This window comes from Corythoichthys intestinalis, chromosome 19 (genome assembly GCF_030265065.1).
Source record: "Corythoichthys intestinalis isolate RoL2023-P3 chromosome 19, ASM3026506v1, whole genome shotgun sequence".
Lineage (NCBI taxonomy): Eukaryota > Metazoa > Chordata > Actinopteri > Syngnathiformes > Syngnathidae > Corythoichthys > Corythoichthys intestinalis.
In genome coordinates, this window is record NC_080413.1 from 28,106,337 (window position 1) to 28,122,774 (window position 16,438).

Consider the following 16,438-nt stretch of genomic DNA (forward strand, 5'->3'; position numbering starts at 1 on the left):
GAGAATCTGCTGATGTCAGGGGATCGAGGACGAGGTGGACCCAAAAGCAGGGAAAACAACAGGGAGGCAAAGCCGGGTGGTGATCAACGAAAAAATGTTTTAATTTTAGTGACAAAACTGAAAGTACAAACTAACCCCCCCCTCCCCCCCAAAAAAAACAACAAAAGTACCAACCAAATTCAAACAAATGACTGGGTGTGAAACTTACTGGGACACAGGCGTAATTGGAGCATGGACACAGACATGAGATGAGAACAGAACTGACGCATCAAGAACAGATAGCACATGGGGATGTTAAATACAGACAAGGGGTAACGAGACAATGAGACACAGGTGGTTGACACAAGAGGGAGCGGATTGGTCAAGACACAAGGAGCAGGCAAAAACAGGTGAAATCATGGATAATCACAATGATCAGACACACAAGGGCAAAATCTTAACGAAGATTTTTCTTTTTAATTTCTACGAAAGTTCTAAACATGTTACAGTACCGTGCGCTTTACAGTACTTCCTCTTCCACTTTTTCCGGGAGTGTTGCGAGGTATAAAATGTATATATTTTTAGTTTCTTTTGGCAATACCATTGTATTTCTAGATAATTTTGTTTACTTTTTAGCCTTTAAAAAGATGGGGAAAAAAATCATTTTCACTATATTCCGACCCTCTGAAAAATGGCGCGAATGGACCGATTTCATCACACGATCGGATCGGGGACATCCCCTGTTTATGGTTATGTACATCATTCTATTACCATCAGCAGGCCGCCCTTGAATAAACTACCCATTTTCCCTAAAAGTCTGATTATAGTCTTTCAGTCATTAATATAACAAAACCAAACAACATTTTAGTGTAAACAATGAACCAAAAATAAACTATTTTGGCTTCAAGTGTCAAGTTCTTTACAGATAAACCAGTTCTTCTGTGGCACACTACAGTTGCAAAAAGACTAACTACTCCATTACAAACTATGAAACGAGAGTGCCTCTGATAATTATCTTAGTTTGTCTTTTTAGAGGGGTCTGGACCAATTTACCTGTGTGGCTGAATTGTCGATACACATTTCCCATTGTGTAAAATGCATCTAAAAACACAGAGAATTGGTCCGTTTTCAAACATGCGGTATTTAGTATCAGAGGTGGGTGGTAACGCGTTACATTACTTGAGTGACTTTTTGAGAAAACTGTACTTCTAAAGGTGACACAGGGATTTACTCGCGTCATTGCTTTCACGCATGTAGAGATGTCCCAAGAATGACGCGGATTGGACACTTTCATACACTTGTCCCGTGTTGCCCACTGACGCTTGCTTTGCGGGGAGGGCTGCTGGCGCAATTTTATAACCCGGACGTTATTTTTGGTCGGCATCGGCTTTCACATTATTGGTCAAATCGTGTTTTGTTCTGGAAGGAGCGTTCCCGATGTTGTAACTGCAGCCAGTTCAAGCTCATCAAGACTGTATTTAAGCCCAGGCGAACCAAGAGAAGAAGAAGAAGGAAGACTCTCGCTGGATTGTGAAGGAAGAATCCCGCTGGCTTTGTTTTGTTGTCTTATCGGCTCTCTGCCTGCCGCTTAGGTTAGTATTTTATTGATCCCGTCGACCAACGGTCATGGACCCTTTGTGCCCCCCCTTTCAGTATAATAGTATTTAATAAACCATTGAACGCTTCCCTCCGTCGTTTTCTGCTTTTAAGTACAATCTTGTTCCGCATTGGCGGACCCTAACATCGGAAACAAACCACACATTTCCAAAGACAGACTCTCTTCCTCGGTTCTACTGTCACGGACGCATTGTGTAATTCCCCTTGTGAGCAGCGATCGCGTGTATTTTTGTTTTTAATAAACCATTGAACGCATCCCTCCGTCATCGGCTCGCTTTCCCCCCTTGCCTCAGGCCCCGCAGAGTAGGAAGGCGGCCATTGTGTGCACAGAAGCCTCGGGTACGGGCCCGGGTGGAACCGACACAGGTCCAGATCTTGGTGGTAGTATCAAACAACCTTGTTTCCGCAGTAGCTAAAGTAGAGTAGTAGAGGAAGTGACGATCGGCTCGCCATGATATTCAAGTCATCAGCCATCGTGCTGTGACCCGGGAATTTAACGCCTGCTTTCACGTACACCGTTTCCCGGGAAAGTCCCGGCCATGATACTAAGAGCGACCCGTGAAATGTACGCATAATCTCCGTGTCCGTTGACCCGGGAAATTGTTTTCACATACAACTGCTGCACGGTTAAATCCCACGATATTCCCGTTGTTTTGGAGGGTGTGAAAGGGGCTTAAGAGTAGTTTCAGTAAGGTATACTTTTACTTGAGTAGATTTGTGAAGAAGAAACGCTACTCTTATTCCGTTACTTTGGGCTTCAACAGTTATATTTTCCTCTCTATTCTACATATTAGATTTTTCTTTTTTGCCAGAGATGATGCCAACAACGGCTATACCAGTTTCACCAAAGAGACGTCGCAACAATAATCACGACTCCGTTACATCAATCAGACTCAAGCTTGCAGTTCCATGATCACTCCGACCGGTTCAATCAAGTGGTGTCTTTAAAGCACCGCAAAAAAAAAAAAAAAAAAAAAAATCAATCCCGTGTCAATTAAGCATTTGACATAGAGTGCTGCCATCAACATGACTCGAAAGCCTGAATTTTAAACTCTCCCCCAGTTTTTATTTGACACCGATTGACCAACGAAAAATGATCTTTTTAATTTCATAACAAGAAATGTTTTCTCCACTTGAGGGAAGTCATGCCCTTTGGACGAATGATGCTTCAGTTATGTAATTTTTTTCTCTTGCCTGAATTCAATGATTTTTTTGGGGTATTTCTTTGGCTTAATGTGGTTATGTAATAGGTTATAGTACAGTATAATAACAGTTCATAGTTCACTCATTACTTGAGTATTCTTTCCACCAAATACTTGTACTTGAGTACATTTTTTGGATGACTACTTTTACTTTTGTAAAATTATTTTGAAGTAACACTACTCTTACTTGGGTCAAATGTTTGGCTACTCTACCCACCTCTGTGTAGTATTCAGAGTATTTGATACGTGATCACAAAATTGAGTCCAAAACAACAAAGAAAGTCATTTAATCTGTTTAGAACAGTGTGATCAATAAACAATATCTTTACAATCTGCTCAGAATGGTTTGAAATTCAAATCAACTACAATTCCAGTGGGATAAGTAACAGATAAATCTCATTAATCTCTGAAGGTCAGTTCAGGTGGGGTTGTTGTAAAAACACATGATTAAGAGGTGGAAGCAGTTGTCTCTCTCTCTTTTTTTGGGGGGTGGGGGGTGGGGGGAATAGACAGTTTGCGAATGCATTTTCCTCCCCTAAATATCAAACGGGACATTTTTCACTTTAACACACAGTATGTTGGAGGCTGGAGCACACTTTACAACTGCAGCAACATGCAGGTTACGGCCACACCACAGGTACATGGACTGATGCATCACTGCCATTTTGTTGACAAATGACTGACATACAACACAAGAGTTTTCCAGTTGATGTAGTAAAAAAAAAACCAACTAAATGATGCATTGATGTGATACAAAAAAAGATGTAAACCTGTTCAGATCAGCATGATGGCTGTGACCAGAATTGTCACGCTGGCATTACTGGATATTAATTACCATCAATAAATCCATGTCTGTATAAAACACAATGTTTGGGGATGCCCCAATTAAGTGTGATGCAACAACGAGACATTTCAATTTTAACAGCGTGGTGAAGGCGGATCGAATTGGAATGCCATTCTGAAAAACAATGCGAGTTATGAAAAAACAACATCTGACACGCCAAGTAGAACTCCTGCATATTTCCGTGACTACATCATCTGTGCATTTTCGATGCCTGTCAGTAGTGCTAGCACTGAAGTCAAACAATTATTTAAAATATGCACACCCATGGGGATACATGTGAAGCTGCCTTTCAGATAACAGTTACATTTCTCACATAAAACAGACGGCTGAAAGACAAGACAGATGCTTCAAATAAATAAAGCTGTACATCAGATAAGCGTGAGCGCAGTATCGTCATACGTACAGTTCAAATGTACATGCGACCGTGTCAAATTTCGAAGACGACAAATGATAGGAAGCTCGAGGAAAATGAGACACGAGAAAACAATCGACTGACATTTCTGAGAGCAGGTGTAAACAGTAAATTAGGCTAAAAATAGCTCTAGAAAAGAAGCTGTAAAAAATATTCTGTAGTCTTTCTTCCCGGGATATGTTTTCTATTGCAACATTTGCTTTACATTTGAAGAGCAAGGTACAAAATATAAATCTTTATATATGTATATATAGATAGGTTTGCTTTGGTCAGGGAAAGAAGCTAATATTCTAAACTCTGTTCAAGTTCAAGTGATTTTTGCAGGTGAGGCATGTGATGATATATAGAATATAGGAAAACATGCTTTTCTGATATCTGTTGTTTGGATACCTTAGGCAGCATGTACGGAGCTCCTAAAGGGACATCGACAGAAATAAAATAAATTTAAACCATCTGGTGTGCACCAAATAATATGTGGTGCGCACTACAAACAATCTGATAAACATTAGCATTGTATAGCATTTAAGCTAGCGGACTTTTTGCTATGAAAGTTCGCCAAATTGTTCTTTTGTAAGATCCTCATTTATTTATTTTTTTATATGGTTTAAAGCTAAGATCAGGCGCAAATCGGACACTAGCATTTTCAGCGCGCTAAAAATAATACAGGATTTAGTTGACTTGCGCTTAGCCTAAAACGATATGAAAAAATAAATAAGGCTGCAGTGATCGATTATTTTAGAAGTCGATTAATCGATCAACTGGTTAGTTCGAACAATCGAGTAATCGGGTTAGGGACATTTAATGCGTTGCAGCATCAATTTTAGGAGATGTAAAAAATCTTGCTAAGATTGCACTTTCAAAAGAGCATTAAATGCGAATAGAAAATTCCGGAGTGTTTCTTCAAACTATGCAGAATGAAAAAAAAAACAAAACAAAACCTGAGCATAGCCTCTAATGGTATAAAAATAGATAAATGAGGATCTAATTAAAGCAAAACAAAAATCGGCTAACTTGCACTGAAAAAGGCTAGTTTAAGTGCTATAAAACGCGAATATTTTTTTTTAAAAAACATCGCTCTTAACAAATCGTTCAGACACATACTGGACTGTCTCAGGAAATTAGAATACACAATATTCTAATTTCCTGAGACAGTCCTGTATATATACACAGGACTGTCTCAAAAAATTAGAATATTGTGTATTCTAATTTTCTGAGACAGTTGTATATATACACAGGACTGTCTCAAAAAATTAGAATATTGTGTATTCTAATTTTCTGAGACAGTCCAGTATTCCCACAAAAAATGAATTACGACTACATAAAAAACAAATATAAAAACCTTACCGTGTGTTGGTCTTAACAGGGAGCAGCTGGATTCAGCCATTTTAAATGAGTTATGTTATATCCACTGTTGCCACTAGAAGGCAATGTATCCACCTAAATCAATCAAACTAAATTCAAACACATTCAAAACAAACCATTACAAAGTCACTCTAATTAAACGAATACTCGAAGCAGCAAAATTTGATTCGAAGCTTTTTTCTAATCGAATTACTCGAGTTACTCGAATAATCTTTGCAGCACTAAAAATACAACAAAAGAAAAACTGGCTAACTTGCATAATAAAGTCTGCTAGCTTATATGCTATATAATGCTAATGTTTACCAGATTGTTTCTAGTGTACACCACATACTATCTGGTGCGCACCAGATAGTTTAAATTTATTTTATTTCTGTCGATGTCCCTTTACGGGCTCCAAAAGCATGAGTGACTTTGTTTCTAGTGCACACCACATACTATCTGGTGCGCACCAGATAGTTTAAATTTATTTTATTTCTGTCGATGTCCCTTTACGGGCTCCAAAAGCATGAGTGACTTTGTGAAAAATGTTATTTACATACATCACAATTTGCTGTTGTGTTTATCATAGCAACTGCTACAATGATATTTAAGACTTAAGTGCACAAGTAATGTCAAATGGAATACTTTGAGTCCAAAATCTCAAAGAAATCCATTGTAGTTACAATTGCACAAACAACATACACATTCAGGGTGCTCAAGGGAATAAAAGTGTTTCCTAATGCAGTCACAGACACAGTAAATGTACATGATGTTGGTTTTTCTATTGGTTGAAAGATTTGAAAGTCTTCAGAAATACAGTGGAGGTATAAAGCCTACATATGCCAGTACAAATTCCAGGTTTTGGGAGATAAAAAAAAAATGAAATCATGTTAAAAAATCCTTAAAATGTTTTACTAATTTTACAAATCCATTAAATAGGCAGGCAGCAATATTGTCTTTTAATTCAACAGGTCAGAATGTTGTCTGGTTTGGTCTGAACTGAATGCCACATTTTGAGGGTCTGGTCTCGGTCTCGGCTCCCAAAAGTCTTGAGTCCTGATGTAGTCGAAATTTTTCTTTTGATTCATTCACTTCTATTGACAGCGATAGACATCAAATCCATTTGAACTGGGATGGCTGTTATTGAATAATCATGTTTTAGTGCCATGGAAGGCTACAGGTGTCGAAGCCATTTTGACTGGGAGGTGTTGTAAGTGGCAATACGGCAAAATTACTGTGTGGTCAATGTAAGATCACCATCAATGGCAGCCAATGTGATTTTAAGCAAAACAACTAACTAGCTCAATTTGGGTTACTGACATACAGTACAGTGATCCCTCGCTACTTTGCACTTCAAACTTAGCCCTCAGTCCATTGCGGATTTTATTTCAATTAAAAAGTAAATACAGAAGAGCTGTCCGGATCTGGTCACGTAGTCTCACTCTACCTTCTGCTGCTTTTCTTGGTCAGGCAATGCACTGGAGTTATTTATTAAAGTTAATGATGATTGACAGACGTTAAGGTTTGATCTTGCCAGTGATGCTTGGAAGCCAAAACTTCAAAACACAGTATGCATCAATCATCGTTTAGCTAGGTAAATAGTTGGTGTGTCTAAGTAAGCAGCTCAAGAAGATTTGAGTGGACGCACGCAATGAAGCATTTAATAAAGACAAGCATTTTTCTACTTTATTCTTGTTTAAAAATAATTTGGTGGGACAGTAAGATGTTTAAAACTTATATGTGATACATTTTTTTAAAAATGATACTTTTGGGAAAAAAACATGTCTTTAGCTATGCATCTCTTTCCATTGCTAAATCTGAACAAATACATTGAGCACACACACACACATAATTTTTTTTTTTTTTTTTTAATCTTTTTTTTTTTTGGCGCTACTTTGTGGTTTTGCACAAAAAACGAGGGATCACTGCAGTGTTGTTTTCGTCAACGATGACTATAACGAAAACATTTCGTCAACGAACAATTTTTTCATGACGGTGTTGAGACGATAACGAACGTATTTTGGGAGACTACAACATAACGAAACTAATGCCAGTTTTTGTCTGACAAGACGAGAGCAATATGAAAACTGTGACATTTTATGTGTAATTAGCCTGCATTGTAGCAGTGTCTGGTTGTGTCACTCATTTAAAGTGCCAGTGTCCCCTCCAGTCTACCCATTGCTTGTTTTGAGACACACACGGTAAGATTTATTTTCTTATCTTGGCAAGCGAGAACATGCAATATTGCTTTAGCCTTAAAAAGGTGTGTCAGCTGAGTGATAATGACACTCTAAGGGGCCGTTTACATTTATATGGTTTCGTCTCCATTCGAACAATGTAGCAATTCCGCATGAAAACAATGTAGTATTCATGTCAGGCCCTAGGGGGCAGTGCAGATTTACAAGGTGACAGCGAATGATGCACTTTGAACTCCTCAGCCCCGAAGACAACATGCCCGCCCACTCCAAGCAATGGCATTTTCTTTTGTTAAAAAAGGCACAAAAATGGAAACATTTAACCTATTTAAATCAAAAATATTATAAAAACAGTAAATTAAAGCCGAAGTTCCGCCATATTTGCTGTTTTTAATGTTTAGTACCACCTCTGCGCACGCCCAATGTGACGTGTACGAGTGCTGACGTTATCGGCGTGGTCCCGTGCCACGTGAGCTTTTGATATGCATGCAGAGCAAGCCCCCCCCTCAAGCCCCCGCAATCGAATTCTTCCACTTTGGAGGCAGGATTCCAAGGTTTGCGTCTTTGCCTTCTGTCTTCGCCGATACCATACGAACGCAAGGCCACTCCGCAACACAGTCATTGCGTCTTCGTATCGCAGAGTTGCCATGTAAACTGCCCCTAAATGTAACTCGTAGCATTAGCATTGCATTTGCGCAAGCATTAGGCTAATTCTCTTAAACTCGGACAACTTTTTTTACATACAGTTCGTGGCATTCAAATGGATAAAATTGAAAATGATGTATTGTTTCCCTGCTGAGTGTGTGTTATAACCAAGTTGGCGTTGGCGCTACAATATGTGCTTGTATGTCAATGTTCATTCGAAATAGTTTGGAACCTTTATTTAATTATTTTTGGAAGATTTTTTTTTTTTTTTCATTTTACAGACGAAAACTAGTCAAAATTGGTCGAGTTTTCGTCAACAAAAACTAGACGAAGACAAACACATTTCGAGATGACTAATATATAACAAGATAAGTACTATCATCCAAAAGACCAAGACGAAAATTAAAAGAGCTGCCAAAAACAACACTGGATCACTGTATGTATGACTGCACCTTTAACAACTTAAAATAGAATCAAAAGAGATTTTTATGGTCGCGGTCTCGTATAGTGTAGTCTTGAGCACAACACTAGGTAACGGATCACAAATAATGGTGGAAAATATGTTGAAATGTTCCTTGGTCTAATTACAAAAAAAAAAACCTGGCATTTGAACAGCATCATGTATACTGGTGAGTTCACTGATGTTTGAAGAGCGGTAAGAAGAGGTACAGAGAAGTGGTGCAAAACACAAAAGTGGAAGGCCAAGAGAGCGTTATCAGATTGTGTTTGTGTGAATGTATCTAAACACACAGGGAGCAGGAGGATGTGTGTATGTGAGGCTTAGTCCTGAAGCTGGCTTTGCTCAGATGTCCACCTGATATTAGGAGGAGACTGTCTACGCCTGGAGTACTTCAGCTGCAGCAAGTCGCCCACTTCATTCATGGCCTCCAATACCTGGCAAAACATCAAAGACCACGTTATCATTCACACCGCAAAGAGGACAAGCCATAACAGTCAGTAAAAAAATATGCAAATAGACACAAGCTAGGTGGAAACCAGTAAAGAGGTGTGAACTTTTGGAAGGCTACCAGAGTGATGAGTGTAAATGATGCTTTGGTGTGAACATGTCAGCGTTGCTCTCGAGCAAAGATGAACGGAAGGCGTGTGGCAAAAAGCCACAAAAGAACACAAACTCCCGCACTTCTTTCCACAGCAAATGAGCCGACATTGCAACACTCCAAAGCACCTGGAAACAATTTACCTTCCCCCTGACCTTTTTTCCGATCCACGGCTTGAGAAACAGTAAAGCTTAGGTTTTCCCAAGACGGAAAAAGCGGTTCTTCCAAGTGCTCTACAAAGACTTTTGGATGCCCTTTAAATGGACTTTTACAAATGGTGTTGACATGCACAACAGTAAGATGAATGAAGTGCTTTTGGAGAGACACAGCAGCTCATATAAAAGCCTCACTGTAATACCGACAGACAGCTTCCAAGTGCCATTAAAATAAAAGGGCAAACTGGGAGTCCTTATTATCTGACAAGCGGACTCAAACATGAATGTTAATCCATGGTAAAAAACAAAAAACAAAAAAACAGAGCTGGTTAAAAACACCAATTAATTGTGTGATAGGAACAAAATACAACCCCCCAAAATGTGGATGTTATCACATATCAGGCTTGCGCGTGAGCTGGAGCTTATCCTATCTGTCTATTGCAGATTGGCTACAGCACGGACTGGTCGCCAGTCAATTTTCTCCTTCTTCATGGTTCAAAATTGTCACATGGATTTAATGTAGACTGTTGAAAGATATTGGCAAGAATGAACTTACTGTGTCTAGCATTTCCCTGGTGTGAGCAGCCGAAATGCAAAAACGTGCTCGAGATTCGATGATGGGAGTTGCCGGGAAGCCAACGACCACCGTGCCGATGTTCCGCTTGAGCATCTCACGGCCAAATGCCCTAAAATGCAAATAGAAGATTACTGGAAATGCACTTTTTTCTCTCCTTTATCAAATATAACAAGTTTATCTAGAGCAATTGCATGGGAATGCTTTCAAGTTCCCGGGTTACCACTAGAGGTGCAACTATCGATTATTTTAGTAGTCGATTAATCGACGAACTAGTTAGTTCGAATAATCGAGTACTTGGATAAGGAAAATAGAAAATTAAAATACCTGAGCTGAGCCTCAAATGGTATGAAAAAATACATAAACGAGGATCTAAGTAGGCCTGTCGCGATAACACATTTTAGTGTGCAATAATCAATCAAATTTATTTATATAGCCGTTTACAAAACCCAAAAGGCCCTCAAAGTCCTTTACAACAAAACATGGCTCAAGATAAATAAAAGGATATCTCAAATTATTGCGATATGCGATATTAATGCGCACCCCCCAATTAAAAAAAAAAAAAACAATTTACAATAACAGTGAGAGTACAGTATACATTAATAGATCAAGTACACCCATTTAAACGCGATATTTACTCTTAAAGTCAAAAATACTTTTTAAGAAATCACAACTAAAAACAATAGACCATGCCTCTTAAGTAAAAGACAACAATATCAATACCGCACAGAAACACAGCATGAATAAAATGTGTTTTTCAAGAAAAAAAATAAAATTGCACTTAATAACTTAAGCATTTGGGCAAATGAAAACTTTCCCCCTCATAGCTTCTGCAATGGTGTTCCATAGGGATGCAACGATATAGTTAAGTGTTAAGTCACGGTTCGGTACGATTTTCGATACAGGGGACACAATTTTCAATCCGATTCAATACATTTAACGCTCTGAAAAAAAATAACAATTATAATTTTTGTTTCGTTTTTTTTTTTTTTTTTTGCTAACAAGCAAAAATTAAATTGCCATCATATAAACATGCATTTAAGTGCATAATATTTATGTCCTTACTTCTTACTGATCTGAAAAAATGTTTGTATAAAAGTGCTGAGAACAATTTTTACTGTTCGTAAAGTGAGGCGGGGCGAACTGTTGATTGCTACAGCTCTCTTAGCAGCTAGGTTTACTACATCAGCAAGACATCCTATTTGTGGTCTGAATCGATCTGTGTCACGTACTGAATTAACAATATTTGCAACATTATCTATAATCACTGGTATGGATTGATTTGACCTTCTTAACTTTCATTCAGTCATGACAGTTTAGAATTCATCGATGTACTACATGGACTACGTGTCCCATAATCACTCTGGGCTCCGTAGCCAATGGCATGGGTGGTAGCACATCTAGTTGCTATTTCATGATATCTAGTGTGTGCGTGCATTAAAAAAGTTACGCCGCTGAAGTCACGTCTGCTCATTACTGCACAACACCAGCACATGACAATCAACTTTCATAAACAGGACGAGTTTGAAGCACAGCACTCTTAATTTGACACTCAATGTTCATCATTTCCATTCAGCTGTCAGATGTCAAAGCGAGGTTGTTCGTAGCGAGGTTGTTCGTAGCAGTCAAATCGGTAACAATGTTTACAGTATACATTGAACAATAAGATATAAGGGGAACGATTGGCTCCGGCGATATTTTTTTGCCGGACCTGGAACGAAAATGCATTTTGCGCAGTTAGTAACAACGAATCCGAACTTTTAACAGCACGTCTGCCACACGCGAGGCGATACATCGCAACGGAAAAATTACCGCCTTCATTTTTATTTATCTTGCGATAAATGGAATTATTGCGTATTGCGACAGGTTTAGATCTAAGTACAACATTATTATTATTTTTATACCGTTTGAGGCTAAGCTCAGGTATTCTAATTTAGTTTTAAATGCATTTATTGCTCTTGTGAAATGAAAGTGCAATTCTGCATAGTTTAAAGAAGCACCTGGGAATTTTATTTTGTGTTCGCATTTAATTCATGATCTTTTGAAAGTATAATCTTAGCAAGCCAAAATAAATATCATTGCAAGCATAAACACCTGTTTCTCTCATTTTACATCTCCTACAAATTATTTTGCAAGGTATTAACGTTTTTCATCCGATTATTCATTTACTAACTAATCAATAGATTAATCGATTACTAAAATAATCGATAGCTGCAGCCCTAGTTGAAATCGACTTGAATATAATCAAAGAAAACATTATTGAACTGAATTCACAAACCCAATTTTGGCAGGCATGTAGAGCATCACGGGTACGACAGGTGAGTCACTGTTGCCATAGATGATGACGCCCATCTCACAAAGTTTCCTGCGGAAGTAGGTTGTGTTCTCGGATAGCTGGCGGAGGCGGTCTGCACCTGGAAAGGACGAGCAGACAAGCATTGTTACAAGAGAATCATTTTCAAGTAAGTACACGGAACAATTTCGCTTCCACTCTCCCCACAACGTTTATGTCCAAATGATAGGAAGCGCATGCACTTTCGTGGAACATTTCCTCCTTCGTGACTTATGAAGTAATTTTGTAGTTTTCCTTGAATATGTAGAACACGTCCACTCAGCGACAGCCAGGATTCATTAAGTTGGGGGTCAGTAGGGGTGAAGTTAAACAAGCATCAGTCCTCTCGTTTGACTGATGCACAATGTGGATTTGCCCGCAGTGTCCTCAGGCCACATGACCCGTGAGATATCGTCTTAGCAAACAAATGGTACAATATGCCAGCGGCAACATACATCTGTCTGACTGAGTAGGAAAAACATGCATAAAACTAACTTCAAAGCACAATGAGAAGAAGCCAAGTCTGAAATTATACTTACTTAAAAACAAAAAGAATAAAAGACAGAACTCAATGCACTGCCGTTAAGTGAAATTTAGACACTTGTGTTTAGCATTCCCCCCCCAATCCTTCTACATGATTGATGTGATTTGATGCAGGAAACCGTAACTGGCTGTTTGTGTAAAGGAAACGTTCTAACTATCAAACAGATCCAACTTTGCATTCGTGCCTGGATCTTCAAAGACTTGAAACAGGTGACTGGGCTGCAACACATCAGGCTGTCATTGTAATTCTTCCACGAGGAAAACTCGAGCCAGCTCCGCTAGTCTGGCTATCTTCAGAGCAGATGACGATCATGACGTTAGGTCAGTCCTCGGCCAGCGAAAAGGGTTCAGGTGTTTATTGCCTCTGCCAAGCATGATGGCTGGATTATGTAAAAACTGCACAGCCAGTTTCCACGACACATTTGGTTTTATGATTGTAATTATATTGTAATTAAACTAAAACTGCAATAGTTTCACTGGGCCAAGTTGGACAATTGACCAACCACATCCAGCAGATGGAGCTGTGCCTACAGGAATTGAATGGCACGCATGTCAAGGTGACTCCATTTCATCTCTGCTGCCTTTGTTTTAATGAGTTTTATTCTGCAAGGACTACAGTTGTGGAGACTAATAATTTAAATGGGACACTTCCAAGAAATAAGATTTAGTGCTTTATTTATGTATGTAGATGTATCCAACTGAGTTTGATCTATACCGCTCACCAGGGCTTAGCACCATGCTGCTTTGTACCCAGCATGAAGGCAAAAAAAAAAAAAAAAAAAGCGCACAGTAGAAACACATCTGAAAACAATAAAGAAAGGTCTCTTTACGATAGTACCAGCTAATGTTACATCAGTTCAACATGTTATTGCCTAAAAATCAGTAACTGACTGCTGAACCAGTCTTTGGTTAAAGGGTTAGTGATCTCTCGCTACTTTGGGCTTCAAACTTTGCAGCCGCAGTTCATCGCGGATTTTTTTCAGTAAAAAAAAAAAAATGTATAGAGGAACAAATCATTGTTTTATTTTAAATATATCTCATTTATATCATGATTATTACATTTGCAGTGCTTAAAAAACATTAAAATATACATTACAGGTTTTTTGTTTGTTTTGTCTTGTTTTTAAAAAGTATACTTTGGGAAAAAAGGGGAAAACAGTCACGTGAAAAAATTAGAGGACACCCCATGAAATATTCAGTTCTTTATCAAGAAATTTTAACATAGCAATGCCTGATCTTTTTTTTCTTCATCTTTGGAAAACAAAGTGATTTAATTGCAGGTAAACAACAAAAATGAACATTGTTTTACTCATTAAACCAAATATATCAACAAAAAGGCATATTCTAACTAAGGAAAAAGTTAGGACACCCTACCGCAGAATAGCTAGTGTTAGCGCCTTTGGCTGAAATAACTTCAATTAAACACTTTTTGTAGCCATCTACCAGTCTTTGACATCGCTCTGAAGAAAGTTTGCCTCACTCTTCAACGCAGAATACTTTCAACAGTGACTGTTGAAGTGAGAGAAAACACCATGGTGAGATCAAAGTAGCTGTCTGAGGCCTTCAGAAAGAATATTGTAGATGCTTATGACTTTGGTAAGTGATTTCAAAAGATCTCAAAAGAATATAAAAACAGCCATTTCACAGTCCGAAAAATAGTCTACAAGTGGAGGACATTCAAAACAACTGCCAACATGCCCCAGTCTGGCCGTCTAAGCAAGTTCACCCCGAGAGCAGACCGCAAGATGCTAAAAGAAGTCTCCAAAAACCCTAAAATGTCATCACGGGACCTACAGCAGGTTCTTGCTACTGTTGATGTGAAACTGCATACCTCTACAATCAGAAAGAGACTTCACAAGTTTAACCTTCATGGGAGGTGTGCAAGGAGGAAACCTTTCCTCTCCAAGAAGAACATGAAGGCCAGACTGAAGTTTGCCACAGTGAATGTAGACAAAGACCATCACTTCTGGAATAATGTTCTTTTGACAGATGAATCTAATATTGAATTATTTGGACACCAGAACAGAGGACATGTTGGGTGTAAACCCAATACAGCATTTCAGGAAAAGAACCTCATACCAACTGTGAAACATGGAGGTCGAAGTGTCATGGTTTGGGGATGCTTTGATGCAGCACGACCTGGCCAGCTCACCATCATAGAATCCACCATGAATTCTATTGTGAATCAGAGGGTGTTTCAGGAACATGTGAGATCAACTGTGAAAAAAATTTGCTGAAGTGAAACTGGACCCTGCAACATGACAATGACCAAAAACATACCAGTAAATCCATAAAGGACTGGCTGAAAAGGATGAAATGATGAGTCCTGGAATGGCCGAGTCAAAAGCCCAGATCATAATCCCATTGAGATGCAGCAGGGTGACTTGAAACAGGCTGTACATGCAAGAAACCCCTCAAACATCTCACAGTTCAAAGTATTCTGTGGTGAGGAGTGGGGCAAACTTTCTTGAGACCGATGTTAAAGACTGGTAGATGGCTACAAAAAGCGTCTCACTGAAATTATTTCACCAAAGGGGTTAACACTAGCTATTCCCACTGAAGTTAAGGGGGTAAAAATGGGTAACAGTAGCTATTAGGGGGTAGGGTGTCCTAAATTTTTCCTCAGTTAAAATATACATTTTTGTTGATATATTTGGTTTAATAAGTAAAACAACGTTAATTTTGGTTGTTTACCTGCAATTAAACCACTTTCTTTTCCAGAGATAAAAAAAAAAACAACATCAGACATTGATATGTGAATATTTCTTAAGAACTGAGTAGTTAATTGGTATCCTAATTTTTTCACATGACTGTATGTATCTCTTTGCAATGCTGTTAAATCTGAACAAATACATTGAACACACATTTTTTAAAAATATAAATAAGCTCCACCTATACTTCGTGTATTTTGTTGGGGAGGGGGGGGTCCCCATTGACCGTGAAAACCGAGGAATCACTGTATAATATTTAATAATAATTCACAGAGGGGAAATTTACTTTACCTACTTGTTGAACCAAGTATTTTTTTCCAATAAATTTCAAGTATAAAGACATATGTAAAAAGAAAATGGCATCCAAACTTACCTTTGACATAAAAGTATGACATAAATACATTTACGTAATTAAGCAGGTCAAATTGATAACTATATTTAGACACAGTACAATATACTGGTTTGTACTGACACCTAGTGGTCAAATATAATATCACCTTTAATTCAAAAACACAGTTCTTGGGGTTAGTACTAATGTAAAAACAAGGCCCACTGCAAACCAATCAAATCAGGTGACTAGGGGTGTGACAAAATATCAAAATGGTGGTATATCGTGATGCTTTGCTTCCTTAAAGGTTATCGATACGCTCACGCCAAGAATCGAGATATCGTTATAAAAAGGTGTCAATGTTTAAAAAACAAATATACGAAACCAACAAGTTGCTACCAAAATCTTCCACCGTAATAGTGTCTCAGTTAAATCTATGGCTGCCATAGATGGCGCTCGACGCCCAATCCATTAAAACTGGGAAGGGCGAAAAAACATTTGT

The 16,438-nt window shown here is 38.5% G+C and overlaps 1 protein-coding gene across 1 annotated transcript in view; it reads right to left on the reverse strand.

The window, feature by feature from the left end:
* Positions 1-273: 273 nt before the first annotated feature.
* The window catches only part of sptlc2b (serine palmitoyltransferase, long chain base subunit 2b), a 52,690-nt gene continuing 36,525 nt past the window's right edge, over positions 274-16,438 (reverse strand). Inside the window, exons 12-14 of the mRNA XM_057822716.1 lie at positions 12,301-12,436; positions 10,005-10,134; positions 274-9,129 (exon numbers count right to left, since the gene is read on the reverse strand). Of these exons, the coding sequence (XP_057678699.1) occupies positions 9,016-9,129; positions 10,005-10,134; positions 12,301-12,436 (380 nt within the window). The 3' untranslated portion in view covers positions 274-9,015. The remainder of the gene's footprint in view (positions 9,130-10,004; positions 10,135-12,300; positions 12,437-16,438) is intronic.